The 18220-nt window shown below is 40.1% G+C and overlaps 1 protein-coding gene and 1 pseudogene across 1 annotated transcript; one reads left to right on the top strand and one right to left on the bottom strand.

Moving 5' to 3' along the window:
• Positions 1-2977: 2977 nt before the first annotated feature.
• LOC138247143 (uncharacterized) lies at positions 2978-7662 on the bottom strand. The gene is made up of 3 exons (XM_069201883.1): positions 7512-7662; positions 5631-5945; positions 2978-3537 (listed from the first exon to the last, which is right to left on the bottom strand). The coding sequence occupies exons 1-3, from the start codon at positions 7570-7572 to the stop codon at positions 3218-3220; spliced, it is 696 nt and encodes a 231-aa protein (XP_069057984.1). The 5' UTR covers positions 7573-7662; the 3' UTR covers positions 2978-3217.
• A 7484-nt stretch (positions 7663-15146) lies between these two features.
• LOC138246744 (olfactory receptor 5AR1-like) lies at positions 15147-15887 on the top strand (annotated as a pseudogene).
• The last annotated feature ends 2333 nt before the right edge of the window (positions 15888-18220 follow it).

The raw sequence follows: 18220 nt of genomic DNA, 5'->3' as shown, positions 1-18220 counted from the left end.
ACCCACACAAGGGAGGTGCCATTTTTATCGGGAGACTTGGGGGAACGCTGGGTGGAAGTAAATTTGGGGCTCCTCTCAGATTCCAAAACTTTCTGTCACCGAAATGAGAGGAAAAGGTGTTTTTTGGGTCAAATTTTGAGGTTTTCAAAGGATTCTAGGTATCATAACCTGGTCAGATCCCCACAAGTCACCCCATCTTGGATTCCCCTAGGTGTCTAGTTTTCACAAATGCACTGGTTTGCTAAGTTTCCCCAGGTGCCGACTGAGCTAGAGGCCAAAATCCACAGGTAGGCACTTTGCAAAAAACACCTCTGTTTTCTGTGAAAAAATGTGATGTGTCCATGTTGTGTTTTGAGCCATTTCCTTTTGTGGGCGCTAGGCCTACCCACACAAGTGAGGTACCATTTTTATCGGGAGACTTGGGGGAACACAGAATAGCAAAACAAGTGTTATTGCCCCTTGTCTTTCTTAAAATTTTTGCCTTCCACAAATTAAGGCAGTGTGTAAAAAAGAAGTCTATTTGAGAAATGCCCTGTAATTCACATGCTAGTATGGGCACCCCGGAATTCAGAGATGTGCAAATAACCACTGCTTCTCAACACCTTATCTTGTGGCCATTTTGGAAATACAAAGGTTTTCTTGATACCTATTTTTCACTTTTTATATTTCAGTAAATGAATTACTGTATACCCGGTATAGAATAAAAACCCATTGCAAGGTGTAGCTCATTTATTGGCTCTGCGTACCTAGAGTTCTTGATTAACCTACAAGCCCTATATATCCCCGCAACCAGAAGAGTCCAGCAGACGTAACAGTATATAGCTTTCAAAAATCTGACATCGCAGGAAAAAGTTACAGAGTAAAACGTGGAGAAAAATGACAGTTTTTTTCTCCTCAATTTCAATATATTTTTCATTTCAGTTGTTATTTTCTGTAGGAAACACTTGTAGGATCTACACAAATGACACCTTGCTGAATTCAGAATGTTGTCTACTTTTCAGAAATGTTTAGCTTTCCTGGATCCAGCATTGGTTTCTCACCCATTTTGGTCACTAACTGGAAGGAGGCTGAAAGCACAAAAAATAGTAAAAATGGGGTATGTCCCAGTAAAATGTCGAAATTGTACTGAAAACTTGGGTTTTCCAATTCAAGTCTGCCTGTTCCTGAAAGCTGGGAAGATGGTGATCTTGCCACCACAAACCCTTTGTTGGTGCCGTTTTCAGGGACAAAATCACGAGCTGCCTTCTGCAGCCCTTTTTTCCCATTTAAAAAAAATAAATAAAATGTTTCACTGTATTTTGGCTAATTTATTGGTCTCCTTCAGGGGAGCCCACAAAGTCTGGGTACTTCTAGAGTCCCTAGGATGCAGGAAAAAAAGGACGCAAATTTGGCATGGGTAGCTTATGTGAACAAAAAGTTATGAGGGCCTAAGCGCAAACTGCCCCAAATAGCCAAAAAAAGGCTTGGCACAGGAGGGGGAAAAGGCCTGGCAGCGAAGGGGTCAAAATCCACATTACAAGTTCCTTGTTAACTCAGTGGTGGAAGAGCAGGGCTGGAATTTACAATAAGGGGTAGTTCTTACCTGAGATAAAAAGTCAAGTTATTTCCCCAGGATTGGAGAATAGCATGCAAATGCTGTGATGCGAGGTCCAGTTGCTAAGATCACATGGTAAATGTTGATAGGCTTTTTTGTCTTTGCCCAGTCAGGATGGGATGCAGTGTACTGAGAGGACACACTTTCTTTAAATTCAGATGGGGTGAGCTTTTTCTGTTTCAGAATAAGAGCAGACAGGGACCAGCTGCAGCAGCTGCCCACAAGCCCACAGCTATTCAGGAATCTCCAAGTTCAATGTCCACAAGTTGGAATTTAAGGGTTGGAAGTTTGAGGATGGTATAATTCTGGGCCAGGAGACAGCACAAAATGTGTTGATGCCTAGAGTAGCATGTTCCTAAGGGGATACCGCTATGAGTAACTCATGAGGAGGTCCCCTGTCCTTTCCATTCACTGTGGCAAAAGGGAGATATTAGATTCCCTCTGCCAACAAACCACCATCTGCCTCAAGGCCAGTAATTACAAGGCATGGTGAGAGAAAAGAAATTGCAAAGTACATTGTGGTACATCTTTCATGCACGTAGTCCAAAAAAACCACTCAAAATGTAAGAATTAGGGTGTCAGAATCACCAAGGTAATGTAATTAATTTTCCAGCCACCAATTAGAGAAAGAGGTCAAAGGCAAGTATAACACCCAGCTAGGTATGCTATCACTACCCTGAACCTGCCTGTGGAAAAGACACCCAATATATAAGAGAGGTGGTACAGTATTGGCCATCTGGGGTCAGTCAACTTTCAGTATCCCACCCAATTCTCCACATCCCTGCACTACCACAAATTATGAGAAGTACAGGAAGAATCTCAGTTTCCAGGCATTCAGCAGGGCCCTAGGGTGCAGGTTCTTTTGGAGGGACAGTGACATCAGTGTAGAAGTAAGGACACTTCCTGCTGATCTCCACACAAACCGTCATTTATTCACCAGGATCCCACCACCCAAGGAAGTGTGGAAAAATACTACCAGTAGCCATGTCAGTGGAATGGATGGTTGAAGGCAGGTATAGTGCATGGACAGAGATTGTGGTTCTTCCCGTGTTGAAGTGATGGTCTTAGGATCTGATTGAATGCTGGCTGATAAAAGAGCATGCTGGAATTTTACGGGAAGCTGGTAAATCTAGATGGGAGTCTACTGGTGGACTTCATTCTACCAAAAAAAAGTATTGAGCAGGAAATGTCGCGGAACATGTACTTTAGTATTTAGCCTTTTTAAAAAACAATGGATTTTCAGTTACTACCCAATTTAAAATCAGACCCTTTTGATCTGTGTATTTGGTACAAATCTTTGCTGTTCTTGAAATATGACAGAAATATAAGGGCACTCTTCAAGATAGTAGTAGACCAATAAAAGCATCTTGGATTCTGCATGCATAGTTTTCAAATGCATTTTTATTCTACTTATAATTGTGACAGTGAAAATAACTGATTGGCCTTCAAACATTGAAAGCAATAACAAGAGCAATTAATTCAAAGCAACAGTAGCAATGCAATTGTGTAACTACTCATGCTATAGTTTTTCTATTTAACCTCTGTATGGGCTCTTTCCTTGCCATTGCCATTTTCCATTACACTCACTTTCTCTCCAAACAATCTCACTCTTTAATTCCCTTTCTATCCCCGCTTAGCTCCCTTATCACTATCTTTACCTTTTCCTTTTCCTTTCCCCTTCCCTTTCCCTTTTTGCTTTCCTGAATCACTACTTTTTCCGCCACCCTCCTTTGTCCCCTTTCCATGCCCATTTCCCTTTTTGCTCCTCTTTATTCTTCCTTTTTCCTGTACTTCTTCATCCTCATTTCCATTCACCATTTCATTGGGGGCCTCCGATTGCAGCCAGAACTCATCTTCATCTTCATCACTGGCATCCCTTTTGTGTCTTGACCCAAACTCAGCTGGAGCATGGTCTTCTGGATTTGCTCCTTTATGATGGCCCTCTAAAAAACACAAACATGCAAATAAAGGTTTATTAAAGGACTGGTGTGACTCACTTTTAATGGCAAGGCTGGTCTTTAAAACAAGCACTATTAGAGTGTGTCTCAGCCCCAAAGTGATGAAATTCATATACACTAATTTTGTCAATGGCTACTCCTTTTCTGCCTTGGGAGACCTGTATGAAGTGATGGTGAATATGTTTTGTTCACCTTCAACTTCTAGTGGTTGCTTTAAGGTGGCACAGAGCTGCACAACTCTTCTTCAATCATAGCTTCATATGGCATACTGCAAACATCTTTCCCTGGCAGCAGGTATTAACATATAATGTTCTTAGTAATTGAGCAAACAAGACACAGTTATTGGACCTGCCAAAATGAGCAGTGTGATGATCCTACTACATTTTCTGTAAATCAAGGGCCTATTTAAATCTTCCTTATGTTTAAAACACAGTTACATAAGCTATATGAGAAAGAAAACGAACTGAATTTATAAGAGAAGCAAACAGAAGAGCAACGAGGCCAAGCTTCATTGTTGTGTGTTCTTGGTCCCATACAAGTATGGCCTCTTATGTTAGCCAAACACACAGAAAACACTGGAAGGCCCTGAAGAAGTCCCTTAATTTGTTTGCCCTCCAAAGAAACCTGATCCTTCTTTCCTTTTCTTCATCATCTTGTTGTGCGAGCAGCAATGACCAAACAGAATTTGAATGTGGAAATTATGTAGGCGCCTCCCATTTGTTCCTGTAGCCTGCATATATCTAAATAACTTCTGACATAAATAAAGTACTTCCCTGCCCCCCCTCCTACCTACACCATGCACTAAATAAATATACAATGATCCAATGTAGAAGAGCCAGGTTCCTCTTTATGAACCTGCATTGACAGTTTGCATTACTTTTGGCCCTTGGATAAAAGTCTGTACCTGCCTTTTTCTCACATATTGGGTTACCAAATGATGCTCTCTTGTGCCTCTTTACATTTAATTTTACTCTGGCAGTCAAACATGATTGGAAAAAGCACATTGTTGTCATAGTACAGCGCGATCATCACCACCATGCACTCATATAGTTCAGTGTGGGATTAAACTACAGAGATTCACTTCTGGATCCAGGTCAAGGTCCTTCTGAGATGTTCAAGCTAAGGACTGTTTATGTGAATGAGCTCTATGTTGAGCCATTGGAGCACCATTAATTTAAGAGATTTACCTATAACTCTGCCATGGCTCCATCACCCTGATCCCGCACTGGGCACGCCTAGTTTAGAGCCATTTCATGATAAGGCGCATCTATTACACATATGTTTTCTAAGTAGGTACTTTTCTAACTTCCAATTTATAAACCTTTTGAGATTTCTCAGGTATGTTCACAATATGTACAATGGATATGAATTAAAATATATCAGTACTAGAATGCCTTCTTGAAGTTCATTCATACAACATGTATCCACATTTGTGCATATGAACTTCTGCTTTTGTAGTCATCTTTTAAAGATTGAGGAGAGAGCTCTTTTTGTTCTACAGACCTCAATGTGCAGCGTATGTGCAAACCTTTTAGTGATGAGCAGCGAGCATGCCTCCTGTCACTTGTTTCTTTTTTGGGGAGACTACTAATTCCTGAAATGACTTTTTCAAACCCTATTAGTGAGTAGGGGACTTTAGTTGACAAAAGTTGTTTTTACCTGATTTATGAATTTCTTGAGCCAAAGCTCATCTTGCTGTTGAAATCGGAACAATTAACACTCCTTAGTTAATTATATTAAACAAAAACATGCAAAATAGATATAAGGAGTGGGTTTGGTACGAATGGTGACTTGATTCCTGTTACTAGTTTTTGCATTGCCAAGGCAAACCTGTGTAAATTAAAAGTGAAAAGTACAAATCTTCTTGGGATTTGAAAAATTACTAATTTTCAGCCCCTATTAGTCCCTCACCCCCCATTTAATCAGAACAAACTCCTAAACAAGAGAGAAGCAAACTCCCATTGCAATTTCATCTGTCATACCACTAGGTACAGCTAAACCCATATCCAGTTGTAGGAGCAACAAATACTTTAGAGAACCCTCAGACAAGGAATGGGTGAGAAACCATGGATACGTACCGAACATGGGCCTGGTGCACTTCATGCCAGACATTGTATGGCAGCATTTATCTGCATCATCACAATCCCAGTCTACGGAACAGCCCTTGAACTTGGAGAAATCTGGGCGAGGTTTGCTGCTCCAAGAAGAAGGTCCATCGCCGTTAGGGTAGGGCCCATCTGTATTCTGCTGTGTATGATCATTTTGATGCAACAGTGGATTGGATGTCTCTTTGGTTGATTTAGCTTCCATCTTCTTAAACTCATCATGGTGTTTTTTGAAAAATTCTTCAAAGCACATCCCTGGCTTCTGAGCACCCTCATTCTGAGATCGGTCTGTATACAGAATAGGTAAAGAAAATAAGTTAATGTTACAGAAACCTTGCCCACATTTTTAATTTATACAAATTTCCTGCTTAAAGTCATGCCTACGTTTTCCTAAATACAACCTGAGTAAATATGAAGGTTCTCAAGACCACATATGTTTTATGAGATAGAGGGAGGACTAGAACCTGTGGCCATTAAAAACGGCTTAGCAGAGTGTGCTTCTCTGATGCTCTTGTTAGGATGATACTTACAAATTTTGAATGGATGAATCTTCAAAATCCAAGATAAACTTAACTATCAGTCCGAGGAAGGTCTATTCTCATGGCCTTGGTAAGGGAAGTCAAAGCTAAGGAGAGAGGTGTGAAGAATGTATGGGCCATGAGACCATGAAGAATCTTAGAGTGCACTGTTAAACACTCATGCCACTGAATATTTGTGAATCCTACCTTTTATTTGGATTGAGGTTAAATGTCATTCAGACATGATTCCTGATGCAAAAACTCCCTGACCACTATGCAGATTACACCTGGACTCTTTATGTTTCTAGACAATTACTGCTAGCTAGTGATGTGCAGTACTAGAGGTGGGCAAAGAAGTAAAGGGGCATATTTATGAAATTATCACACAGCACAGCAAGTCACCTTGTTGCGCTGCACTGCGTGATAGAGAAAGGGCAGGCATGCTCTATACTTAACATTATACAGCACATTCCTGTTATTTCCTACAACTGACGCACAATCTGCTGCCTAGCACCAATGCAGGCACCCTTGCACTATGGTGTGAGGGTGCCTGCATTGTATGCAGGATTGTTTTTGTGTATGAAGGGGCAATCCCATGGGGCAACACACATAGAAAGAGGAATACATTATGAGAAATAAATTTAGTTCTCCTACATTATGCCTCACCTGGGGAGGTGCAGCAATTTGATTCATTTCCGGGTTAACCACTGATGGTAAATCTAAGAATGCATTAAAATCCATGGATGGATGCTTGGGAACACCAATGCTCCAGCAATGGAAAGACTCCCTGGTGCATAATAATGCAGCAATTTACACTGAATTGTGTTATACAAGGTGGCCCTGTGTGGCTGGATAAATCAAACTTACGGTTTGTAGCTCTCTTGCACCCATTGCATAGATGCGTAGAGCAAAGGTGATGCAACTCCTACATAAATATACCTCACCATGAATTGTTAGATCCTGTGATGTTCTAGATTCATGTGTCCTCTCTTATCACTGTTATGTACTGAAGATTTCTTCTGTTTGCAAGACATCAAGTTGAAAGTGGTAAAAAAATAAACCATCATTTTCCTTTCAGGAGTGCTGGACACTCTTACCCAAAAGTAAGACACTTGTCTCCTGATATGTAGATCTTCTGCCACTGCCCTGTCTCCTGCTTTAGCGGTGCCATGATCCAGACATGTTAAGATTCAGATCAAAAGCATTGGTGCTCCACACAGTGATCCCAATATCACAAAAGCCTTGGAGATGAGCTCTGCCTTTAAAGCCTGTCTGTTGGCTTGTCCTGTAGAGGCACAAAGCTTCCTGCTTTATGGTCTCAGAGTCAAAGACTTACCAGAGTTTGTTACATCTGCGACTGCGAGGGCCAACAGAGCAGACATGAGCAGAATCCTCATGATGGGACAGCTCCGTAGACAGTCTTAGTAGCTGCAGTAAGGACTGAGAGGACCTAAACAGCTTTCACTAGTGACTAGGAACAGAGAATTCACCATTTATATCTCTCAAGGGGCAGTGTGAAGACAACCGATTAGGACAAAGTCCAGCAATTGATGATGTGTATATTCCCTTTGATCAAATCTAAACAAAAAGTAGTTTGTGGCTGATTGTCCAGTGCATGTGTGCATAACCTTTACATCAGATACAGTGGTTGCAAATTGCACCATGTGACCTCTCACTTGCGTGTTTTGCTTCAAAGGCTCGGTAATACAATCCTATAACAGATTAACGTGCTGATTTCTTTCCACTTATACTATCTCTGGCTTTGGTGTCAGTGTGTTCTTTCCTTCTTTGGCATTTCTAATTGAAATTGGAAATTTGTCATACATCTTGGAAGCAAAAATCATGGTAGTGTAGTTTTATGGTTAGTTACAATAGCCAAGATTGCAGAATATAACTGTAAAGTTAGTTAAAGGTAATCAACAGTCATATACAGATTGGGCGACCTTAAAAAACGTCACTATTTAAAGATTGTTATCAAATGATCTAGCTTCAAAATCCACTAACTGAATAAATGAACATCATGTGCCCAGGCCTTTCCTTCATCCTTGTCCAGTCCTTTGCAGAAGCAGAGACAAACATGCAATATCAATCAGTGAGAGTGTTAATGTTCCCAACTCACCAGACTCAGAGATGTTTTACGGCATGGGCAGAATAGTAAATTGTCTGGGGTCCCCAACTTCCAAGAGGCCCCCAAGTCAGATAGCGGACAGACAAAATTCCTGCCATTACAATGTTGCTCTTAAAATCCTGTTTTTTTTTTTATTTCAGCGGGAGCATGACTTGGGTGGATTAGACCAGGCACCCATAGTTTTTAATTTTTTATTTTGAAGCACTGTATAATCTAAAAAGATGGCCAGACTGAGCTATAGGTTAATTGAAGCAGGTGCTAAGATGGAGAAATATCTTAAGGGTATACTTCCATTCCCAATCCTAAGCTAGACAGCGTGCACACACCTCTGCTCCATGGTAAACTAAAAAGTAAATCTCTTTCTTTGTTGGCTGCTCAGCCTTAGCCCTCAGACTCTACTGCAGTTGGTGGCTTTTCTCAGGCTTTCCATAACATTTCTCTCACCTTACTTCACATTACCTCATTTCCCTTAGCACTGCTTCTTAAACCCTTCCTCAATCCTAGCTCTCTCAATCTCACCTTTGTCTACCTCACCTCTCTCTCACTACACAAAAATATCAACATCATCTGTACCTCTTTCTCATGACCTTGCTCCTCTCTCTGATTTCTTTGTGTTGACATCTAAATCTGTCACTCTTGATCATTTCTCTCTACCTTAACTCTCTTTACCTCATCCCTTTGTTCTGTCACACAGCACATTTTCTGCCTGACTTCCCAGTATCTCTCATCCAGCAACTTCACTTTTTCACATGACCTCATTTCCATCTCTCTCTCTCTGTCTATCTCTATCTCAACCATGTATCTACCTCACCACTCTGCCTTACCTCACATCTCATTTTTCTCTCTACGTCAAATCTCCCTCTCTAACTCATCTCTCTAAATAGCCCTATCTCACAATCTAACCTCTCATTTTATCTCACCAGTTGTTCATTGCCTCACCTCTAAATCTCTCTATCTCAAATTCTACCTCTGTTTCCTTTACTTCACCTCTCTAAATACCATACACATGTTTGACTACCTGTATTTCTTTGTCTCTTTTTCTCTATCATAAACTCATTTGCTTCTTCCTCTCACAGTGTCTCTCTCACACTCACAAACACATATCTCTCCCCATAACTCTTTCTCCATTTCAACTTCCCACCTCTACTTCAACTACCTCTCTCAACCTCTTTCTTTATAGATTTGTTGACCTCACCAACTGTTCCTCATTTTCGTTATCAACTCTCTACCTCTACATAAGCCTCACCTGTCTTTCTGTTTTCGACATGGTTCACTTATCTTCTTCTTTTTACTTCACACATTTCTCCTTCTACCTTTTATCTCTGTCTCCAGTTACATCTGCATGAACTAAGTCTTTTCCTCAGCTCTATAAGGTTTGTTTTCACATCCACAGGTGGCAAGAGTTCAATGCACCAGCGCTGAATGTGAAAAACAGATTATTGTAGCCCAGCAGAACCCCACCCAAAACATAACTGAGGTGGTGTCAATGCTTTTGGGTTACTAACAGGAAGCAGTGGTAAGCCAAACAATCGTTCATTAATTATTTACACATTCAAGATTACTAGAAAGGGAATATGTATCTCAAAATATTTCTTTTAAAATAGTGAGTTTAAAATGTCGAGATCTAGTGCACATAATATTGTTAACATCACAGAAGATATTAAAAAGCAGCTAATATGTTCAATAACAGTGAAAACAAGATGCACGTGTAACATCACTATTTACAGTCATTACACCCCCACTGTGCTATCGCTAAGCTCTGTGCCTCCTCTAGCAGATGAATAAATAATAAGACTGAGTTCCGGAGGAGGTGCACATGCCTAGACAGCAGGTTCTGTTGTCTGTTTGGAACAGCTTGTCAGCTATTTCGAGCACAAGGCCAAGAGCTAGGAGATTTTGTCTGTGCAAGAACACAATCCTGGCACCAATTCTCAGGGAAGATTCAAATGCATCACAGAGCATCAGGGAGCTTGTTTGGATGCTTCTTCTTTCAGGATGGAGTCTGGTGCTCATCTGGATCTGCATCTGTGACCTGGGTGAAGATTGTCTACTCTCTAAGTGGTCAAGTGGTAGTTCTTATACATTGTATTTGATCTATGATCTATTGTGCAATGCCATCTTTGAAATGTTTTAATATGATCATATATACATCGGTGGATGTACTAATAAGGTAAAAATAAGTAGATATAGATTACATTGTGAGGGTTATGGTTGTTATTTGACATTGAAAATGGTACCTGTCCCAGACTGATGTCGCACTGGGGCCCAGATTCTGAAATCTTTCACCCAATGCAGCACAGCAGCCAAAAATGCTGTGATTTGCTGCGTGACAAGGCGAGAGCAGGAGAACTCTATATTCACATAGAAATGGCACTCTCCTACCCTCTCCCTAGTGCCGGCACTGATTTAAGCTGCCGTGAGCCACACACACACCTTACTGCCACAGTGCTAGGGTGTGTCTGTGAGTGTAGCATAGGTTTTGTACAGGAAGAATATCCTATCTGTACAAAATACTCTGCCAAGATAAGTGGAAATACTTTTCCAATTTATATGTGTGCTGTACTCTGCAGCACACATGCAAAGCAGGAAAAGGATGAGAAATAAAAACATTTCTCCGTTAAATGCCTGCTTTTCAGCTGCATTAAGTTTTGCCACTAAACCCTTCCTACTGATGTGTCAGAATAGGTTTTAGTGCCAAAAATCATGTGTGGTAACACAGCTACGCCAGTGTACCACCCATATAATGCCTCCATGATGCAAAGTAATGCAAACCAGTGTTTTAGGCTGCCTTGCGTTCCTTTGCCACACAAACCAATGCAAATACCAATTTCTGTTGATTTGTGAAAACCCAAAAAAGTTTAGTGTCGATTTAGCTTTACAAATGTAAGGCTAACCCGATGGTAAACCTTTGAGAATCTGGGTCCGGGTGTTTTGGTGATGTCTATATCTGAATGACTTGACACTTTCACAGTTCTTGGAAAGATAAGGTCAGCTAAAATCTGCATCAAATGGCAGACATGACAATGATTCTGCATACATTTGGAAAGGTGTCAACCTCTATTGTCTATTGTCTATAGATGATGACCTCCATTGTCTAAGAGGGCAACTCCCATTTCCTAAGATGGCAACCTACATTACATAATATGGCAACTTCCATTACCTGAAATGGATTCAGACCTTAGGACTTTACGTCATATTGACATGCAGTATTTGGGCCAATGGTAAACACAATGGATAGGCTAACTTAAATGAACACTATAGCTAAAAATGGAACCTGTCCTGTAAATGCTAAGAACCTAAAACTTAAAAAAGAGGTCTAAAATCAAGTGATTGAAATAGATAGTATATTAGAATTATGGAGTGTAACCGTCCTAAGATTTATGATATTCTTGGCACAATTTCTAAGCTAAATAGTCACTAAATTCCCTCTGAATGTGTTTTTAATTTATTTTACTTATAGATATTCAGTATATATAGAGAATAAAAGCACATGCCAGAAACATGCATTTTATGAAATAGCAATTCATCATTTGTTCCATGTTCAATAACATGTCTTCAAACTGAAATGAAACAGGGCCCTTTACGCTGGAAGACATGATCCTTACAAAACTTTCTTTCACCCCCCTTCTCACTTTACTTGACCTGCGTTTCTATACCTTTCCTTATAGTGCTTCCTCTACCTTTCACCTGTTGCTCCCTTTACCTCACTCTAAGTCACCTTGTGATACATTATCTTCCTGTCTGCATCACCCCTTGGAGCACTGTACTACTCTGCCTTTCCATTTCCTTCTGCCACACGAGAAAAGAGTCTCTATTTCTTTGCCTGTCTTTTTATATCTAGATTTTGCTCTTTCTACCTCTCCTTATACTTCCTTCCGTTTACCCCACCTTTATTTATTTTTCTTCTGTCCTTACCTCATGTATCTTTCTATATCATCTCTGTTGCTCTACCTTCTCCCTCTACTTCACGTCTTTCACTATATTGTTCTCTTTATATTCCTGCACATACAGAACCTAGGTATGAAGTGAAGTTTTTTGGAGTCCTCTGAGGTTCCAAAATCATTTGTAACAGGTAATGCAACCCGATTGTTTCAGATGATGCAGGTATCATTGAAGCCGTCGAGTAAAAACGTCTTGTGTGCAAATATAACCTGTGTTTTTTATTTTCTCTTTTAGCACACATAAAATATTATCAGTATTATATAAAGACGACATGAACAGATGGATTAAAAATGAAAACTCAGTCATCTCTACAGTAAAAAGTTAAAAAATAAATATTCTCATAACCTTCTTAATTTTCGTTTTTTCAATCTGATTAACATTCCTAGGGCAAAGTAGTGTTTCTATAAAGTGGCGTTTTCTAACCACAATTCCAATTGTTCTGCTGGGGACTGGAAATCCCTGATATTAATGATTAACTTTTAACTTCAAAACTATGGCTCCCTTTTAGATTACAAAGTTGTAAGGTAGGCCTAAAAGGCAGTGATGTACCTTTACAAGCCTTGCTTAGAGTGGATAAGTAATCTGATTTCTGCCAACACATATGTCAGATACCTTCTTTCAAGCAAGGAGATGCAGGCAACCTTAGACTACAATGTGACATTGTGCCAAGGATGGCCATATGGATCGTGGATGGTTGAGAGCTGAAGCCCTGCTGTTTCAATAAAGAGTTGGTAGTAGGAGGTTCTTTGGGGGGAATGTGTGATGGAGAGAGTTAAATATCAAGGCCAGCGGTCCCCAACTTTTTGACTTCTATGGACCCCCACTGAATCATTACTGGAATCCGGGGACCCCCACTGAGCCACTACTAAATACTGGGGACCTAATCTATTAATATTACTTAATTTTCTATGAAGTCACAGACCCCCTGAGGAGGCTTCATGGACCTCCCGGGGTCCCCAGACCACAGGTTGGAAACTACTGATCTAGGCTTAACAGCCTGAATGAAGAACAGTGTAATCCTCTTGAATTTCAAACAGTAGAAAGATGAATTTCAACAAGCCAACTACAGGAGATTGTGATTTGGTCTTTTTTGACATCTAGGCAAGAGTAGCCATGCATTTTAGTTGTTTTCAGTTTAGAAGAAATACTCATAAAATATATTTACAATAGCTCGCTGACCTCATCGACTGAGCCAAGGGTAGGATATGTCTTCCTACCCTAACCTATGCTGGAAGAAATATGGGCAAATATGTAAAATGGCACATAGCTGGTAGCAATGCACAATAATACAAATTGCCTGAGAAACACCTGATCACAACAAATCTACTATATACAAATGCGTTATACATATACAAATTAACATTAGACTCCTTCTTCCAGGGTAACATTCCTGGTATGGAAAATGCTATCATACACACCTACATTTGACAACGCCAGGTTTATTATGATGTAAATTGTAGAAGTGACTGAGGCGCTCATTATAAGCTGTAGTATTTTACCCATAACTAAGGGTTAAATACCCATAGTTGCCATTATGGGTCTCTAAGCCCAGAATTGTCAGACTGGAGAGTTTGGGCCTGGAAACATTAGGTCTGCTACATTTGTCGGAGGAGGCAGGCTGTGGGCAACAGCAATGCAGCCCCCTGCCTACCCTTTCAAGGTCTCCGGGCTAGAAGGCACAAGCGTGACCTACATCATATGCATTCTCCCTCCCACCCATCCTGGCTTCCTCTCTAACACTTTCTGTCAGCTCAGAGTGAGCAAAAAATGTCAAGGGTATTGCCAAAATAAGGAAATCTGGCTGTTAAATTACACAGGGCAGAGCAGTTATTCCCCATTTCAAGGGAAAAACATTTAGTGACCGGACTTTGGTGCAGAGAAACGGGCCGGTAACGTAGATTCTGGCCCTCTGAATATTCATCGAACCAACTTCCTTGAAACTCATGGTGAAGTCTTAAAGGAATTCATTTGAATTAACTTATTTAGCACCTTTCTGTAGTGCAAACCAGACCTAATAAGGTTATTGAGTTATTTACATAAGTTAAAAGTTGAATGATCCAGAGCAAAAATGACGAATATTGCAGCAGTAAAAACAAAGGAGTGTAAAATAAATGCTAGAGAATATTTACATTAACAAGTCAGATCAAGGAAAAGGAAATTAAGGAGATCAATGTATTTCATATTTATATTAAGACAAATTAGATTCTGGGTAAATTCCAAGTTCTAATGTCATGGAATGTAATTATACAGGGACATGGCATTGGAGCAGAAGAATCTTAGGTTACTTCTTGAAGATGTCTTGTTAGGACTGTATATATGGAGAAATGGTATTCCTTACCTATGTGGCTCAAATACATCTGCAAATTACGTTGCTCATCAGTGGAAGGAGGTTCAGGCAGTCCTTATGTCTCCTTTTTCAGTGTGAAGTCTGATATCCTTGCATGATAGGAATAACAATATAAAAGTAAGTACTGCACCAATTTGTATCTTTTGAATCTAAGTAATTTTATTTACAGAAGAGTCAACTAATTTCAAATACAAACCATATGCAACGTTTGATGTCTTATAAGTAATTTGTGGCATCTAAATGTCTACCTAGCTCATTTTCATGATCTTTGCAAGGCATATACACTTTAAGTTCTCTTACACTTGAATGCCCCCATTAACAGAATCTCTAAACATATGCAATAGTCAGTCTTATAATGTTTATCTTCTTTCGACTCAAATTGTGTTCCACGGTCTAAAGTCTGCAGAGCATATGGAAAACCAAACAATCATGACGGAATTCTTAATTGTGGGTTTCGCGGTTAGCCCAGATCTGAAGACAGTCCTTTTTGCAGTGTTCTTGCTTGTTTACATTTAAACCTGTGTGGCAATCTTGTGATCATTGTGCCAGTATTTATGGACCTTCGACTGAAAACTCCAATGTACCTCTTTCTCCAGGACCTGTCCTTTCTAGACATCGTTTGCACTTCTGTCACTTTCCCCAAACTGCTAGCAACTTTTTGGAATAAAAGCAGGACTATTTCCTTTATTGGGTGCATTACCCAAATGTGTTTCTTCCTATCTTTCACAAGCAAAGAATTCTACCTTCTTGCAGCCATGGCTTATGATCGCTATGTGGCATGTCACCCTTTACGATACACCGTCATCATGAACAAGAGATCTTGCATTTTGCTAGTAGCTCTTTCATGGGTGCCTGGTTTTCTAGACAATGTACCCCATGCTGCCTTGGGGTCCCAGTTGCCTTTGTGTGGCTAAAATGTCATCAACCACTTCTTCTGTGATCTCACTGCACTGATGAAGCTGTCCTGCAGTGATGCACATGCTGTTGAAACTCTGATTTTCGCTGAAGGTGTATTTGCTGGGATGATCCTCTTTGCACTAACTATTACCTCTTATGTCTATATCATCTGTGTAATACTAAAAATCCATTCTGTTGAAGGGAGACTCAAGGCATTCTCCACCTGCACTTCCCACCTCACTGTTGTGACTGTCTTCTATGGTGCTGTTATCTGTATGTATGTGCGCCCTGCATCCTCCTATTCATTAGAACAAGACAAATTGTTTTCTGTCCTCTACACAGCTTTTATTCCAATGTTTAATCCTCTGGATAATATAGTCTTAGGAACCAAGATATGAACGCAGCTCTAAGAACACTTATTGGTAGGAAAGTGAGCTCATTAACAAAGTAATCGAAAAGATTTTATTCAGCAGATCCAAAGAAGTTTTATTAATATTTTTATATATTTTTGTTTTCAACCTCTGAATGGGCACTTTGAAGAAAGCAAAACACTCAAACATTTAGTTTGAGGGAGTTCAATGTTCTGCACCCCATTAGTATTGCTGTCTTGAAGAAAGAGGACAGTGAGCAGTCAATGAAAATGTTAGGGTACGACATATGAGGACTGTAAAAAAAAGTGTGACATAGTGGGCTCATAATGTATTATTTGGGAGGTATTCACGTTTAATATGAGGAACAGCCTTACAAGTTATATGAAAGGACATTTCAGATGTCAACAAAGAAAAGTGTCTTGAGGACAAACTCATTGGTTGTGGTAGAATTCACCACTCATTGAATCACAGATTCTTAGAAACACACAACACCACTGTGCTAAGCACTCTAATGGGGAGGTTAGTGGGGGTAGCCTTGTTGGCATCACAAAGCAGAGTATATCAGTTGGGTAACAGGAGAGCAGACTGTTTCATTGATTATTCCAATACAATAACACCACCCAAAATATAAGCAACAAGAGACACAACACATGACTGGGCATTACAAAATTTCTCAGACATTTGCAGATCACTGCCAGCAGTTACACATTTGAAGGGAAGACTCAGACCAGAACATGATTACCGAATTCATAGAAGAACCTCCCAATGGGACATCTCACAAATGAGGAAAGAGATCTCCTAGCAGAGGGCATTATTGCAGATGAACTACCCAAGGCTCATTGACAGATACAATCCTCACTGCTCTACTAGTCTTACCTTTTTTCAGGATATCCTCTCTTGGTGTTCTGCAACAATTCTCAGATGCCCAAAACCAATATCATTATTGGAAACCTCCACCTAGAAGAGCCCTGTCTCTACACTAGCCACTCTCCTTTGTGCATGAGGTGCTTTCCTTTTTCTGGGCCCCTACTGGTTCTGTCCTGTGGGGCTGGAGTCAGAATGTCCATTGTGCCCCATCAAACAAAGATAATAGTTCCTGCCAACAACCTTTGGCAACACAAAGTCAAAAGAAGGCTGTTCTGTGTTTTGCCAGTTGTTCCTGTACTCCTGTCATATAGCCATTTCCTGTTAACCGACTAGCTGTTGACAACTCACTTCCCTTCTTGGGCCTAGGGATCAAGCCATTGTACTTTGGGAGCCTGACCATTAATACCCATCAAGGAATGTGTATTGAGTTTCAGGATTAGGGATGAAAGGCAAACTAGTTCTAATCCAGTTTTTTCTCAGGCTCTACAAAGTGCACTATTATGTTAAAGGTATTTACTGCTACAAGTGTCACAAATCTAATTTCACAATTGAATTAATGTTTTTAAACTAAGTAAAAAATATGTTTAATTCTCTTTGACAGGTGGAAGCATACAAAACAATTGTACTTATAGCTAAGATGGTTTCTGAGAAATGCAGCTTTATTATTCAGAGTATTCAGAGTGAAAACATAGGGGCGCTTTAATAAAAGTGGTGCTGCACTCAGAGCAGCACCAATTTCCTTGTGCCCCTTAGCAGGCGTTAAAAGTGCTGAAATAAAATGGCTCAACGAAATCTAAGAGATTTCCTTGCGCCATTTGATCTGCCTCCCTAACGTGGCAATGCCCCCCTCTTGCATACATTATGCCTGGCACAGGCATAATTTGGTGCAAGGGTTTACAACGGGGCACAATGTATGTATTGTGCCACTTTGTAAATATGGTGCATGTCGAAAGCCCCTTTAGCACCGCCCTAGCATAAAACAATGATGCTGTGAGGGTGGTAAGGAGGCACTAAGGCCTCTTAAATCAGGACCATATTTTGGAAAAATAATGGCACTGTAAAAACATACTATTTCTGTGAGGAAATGTGGTTTATTATATGGTGTGATTGTACGCCCTCACCATGCAATAAAGTCACAAACCTATCTTGGTTCTAGTAAGGTTTGTTTGTTAAACCCCAGCTCAAACCTGAGTAGCTGTGGGTTTCAGTAACCTGGCTTTAGCAAAGGAAGTAGTGCAAAGTAAAGCAGTTCCAAAACAACTGAATAAGAATGAAACATGAAACAAAGGAAATCCAACATCACTTTATAAAAATTGATCTTATTTTTATGAATTCCTAGAAACTAAAATAAACAAACATTAGAGAATTTCAGAGATAGGAAGTTAATAAGTACATTGTAAATCACAACTTTTCACTGTAAATGCAAACAAGCAGAGAGCAAGTCAGGGGGACCAGTAAGCCTTAGCAGGACAGTTATCTTACAGTCACAACAG

This window comes from Pleurodeles waltl, chromosome 7 (assembly GCF_031143425.1).
Source record: "Pleurodeles waltl isolate 20211129_DDA chromosome 7, aPleWal1.hap1.20221129, whole genome shotgun sequence".
Taxonomy (NCBI): Eukaryota; Metazoa; Chordata; class Amphibia; order Caudata; family Salamandridae; genus Pleurodeles; species Pleurodeles waltl.
This window is presented reverse-complemented; position numbering and strand designations above follow the sequence as displayed.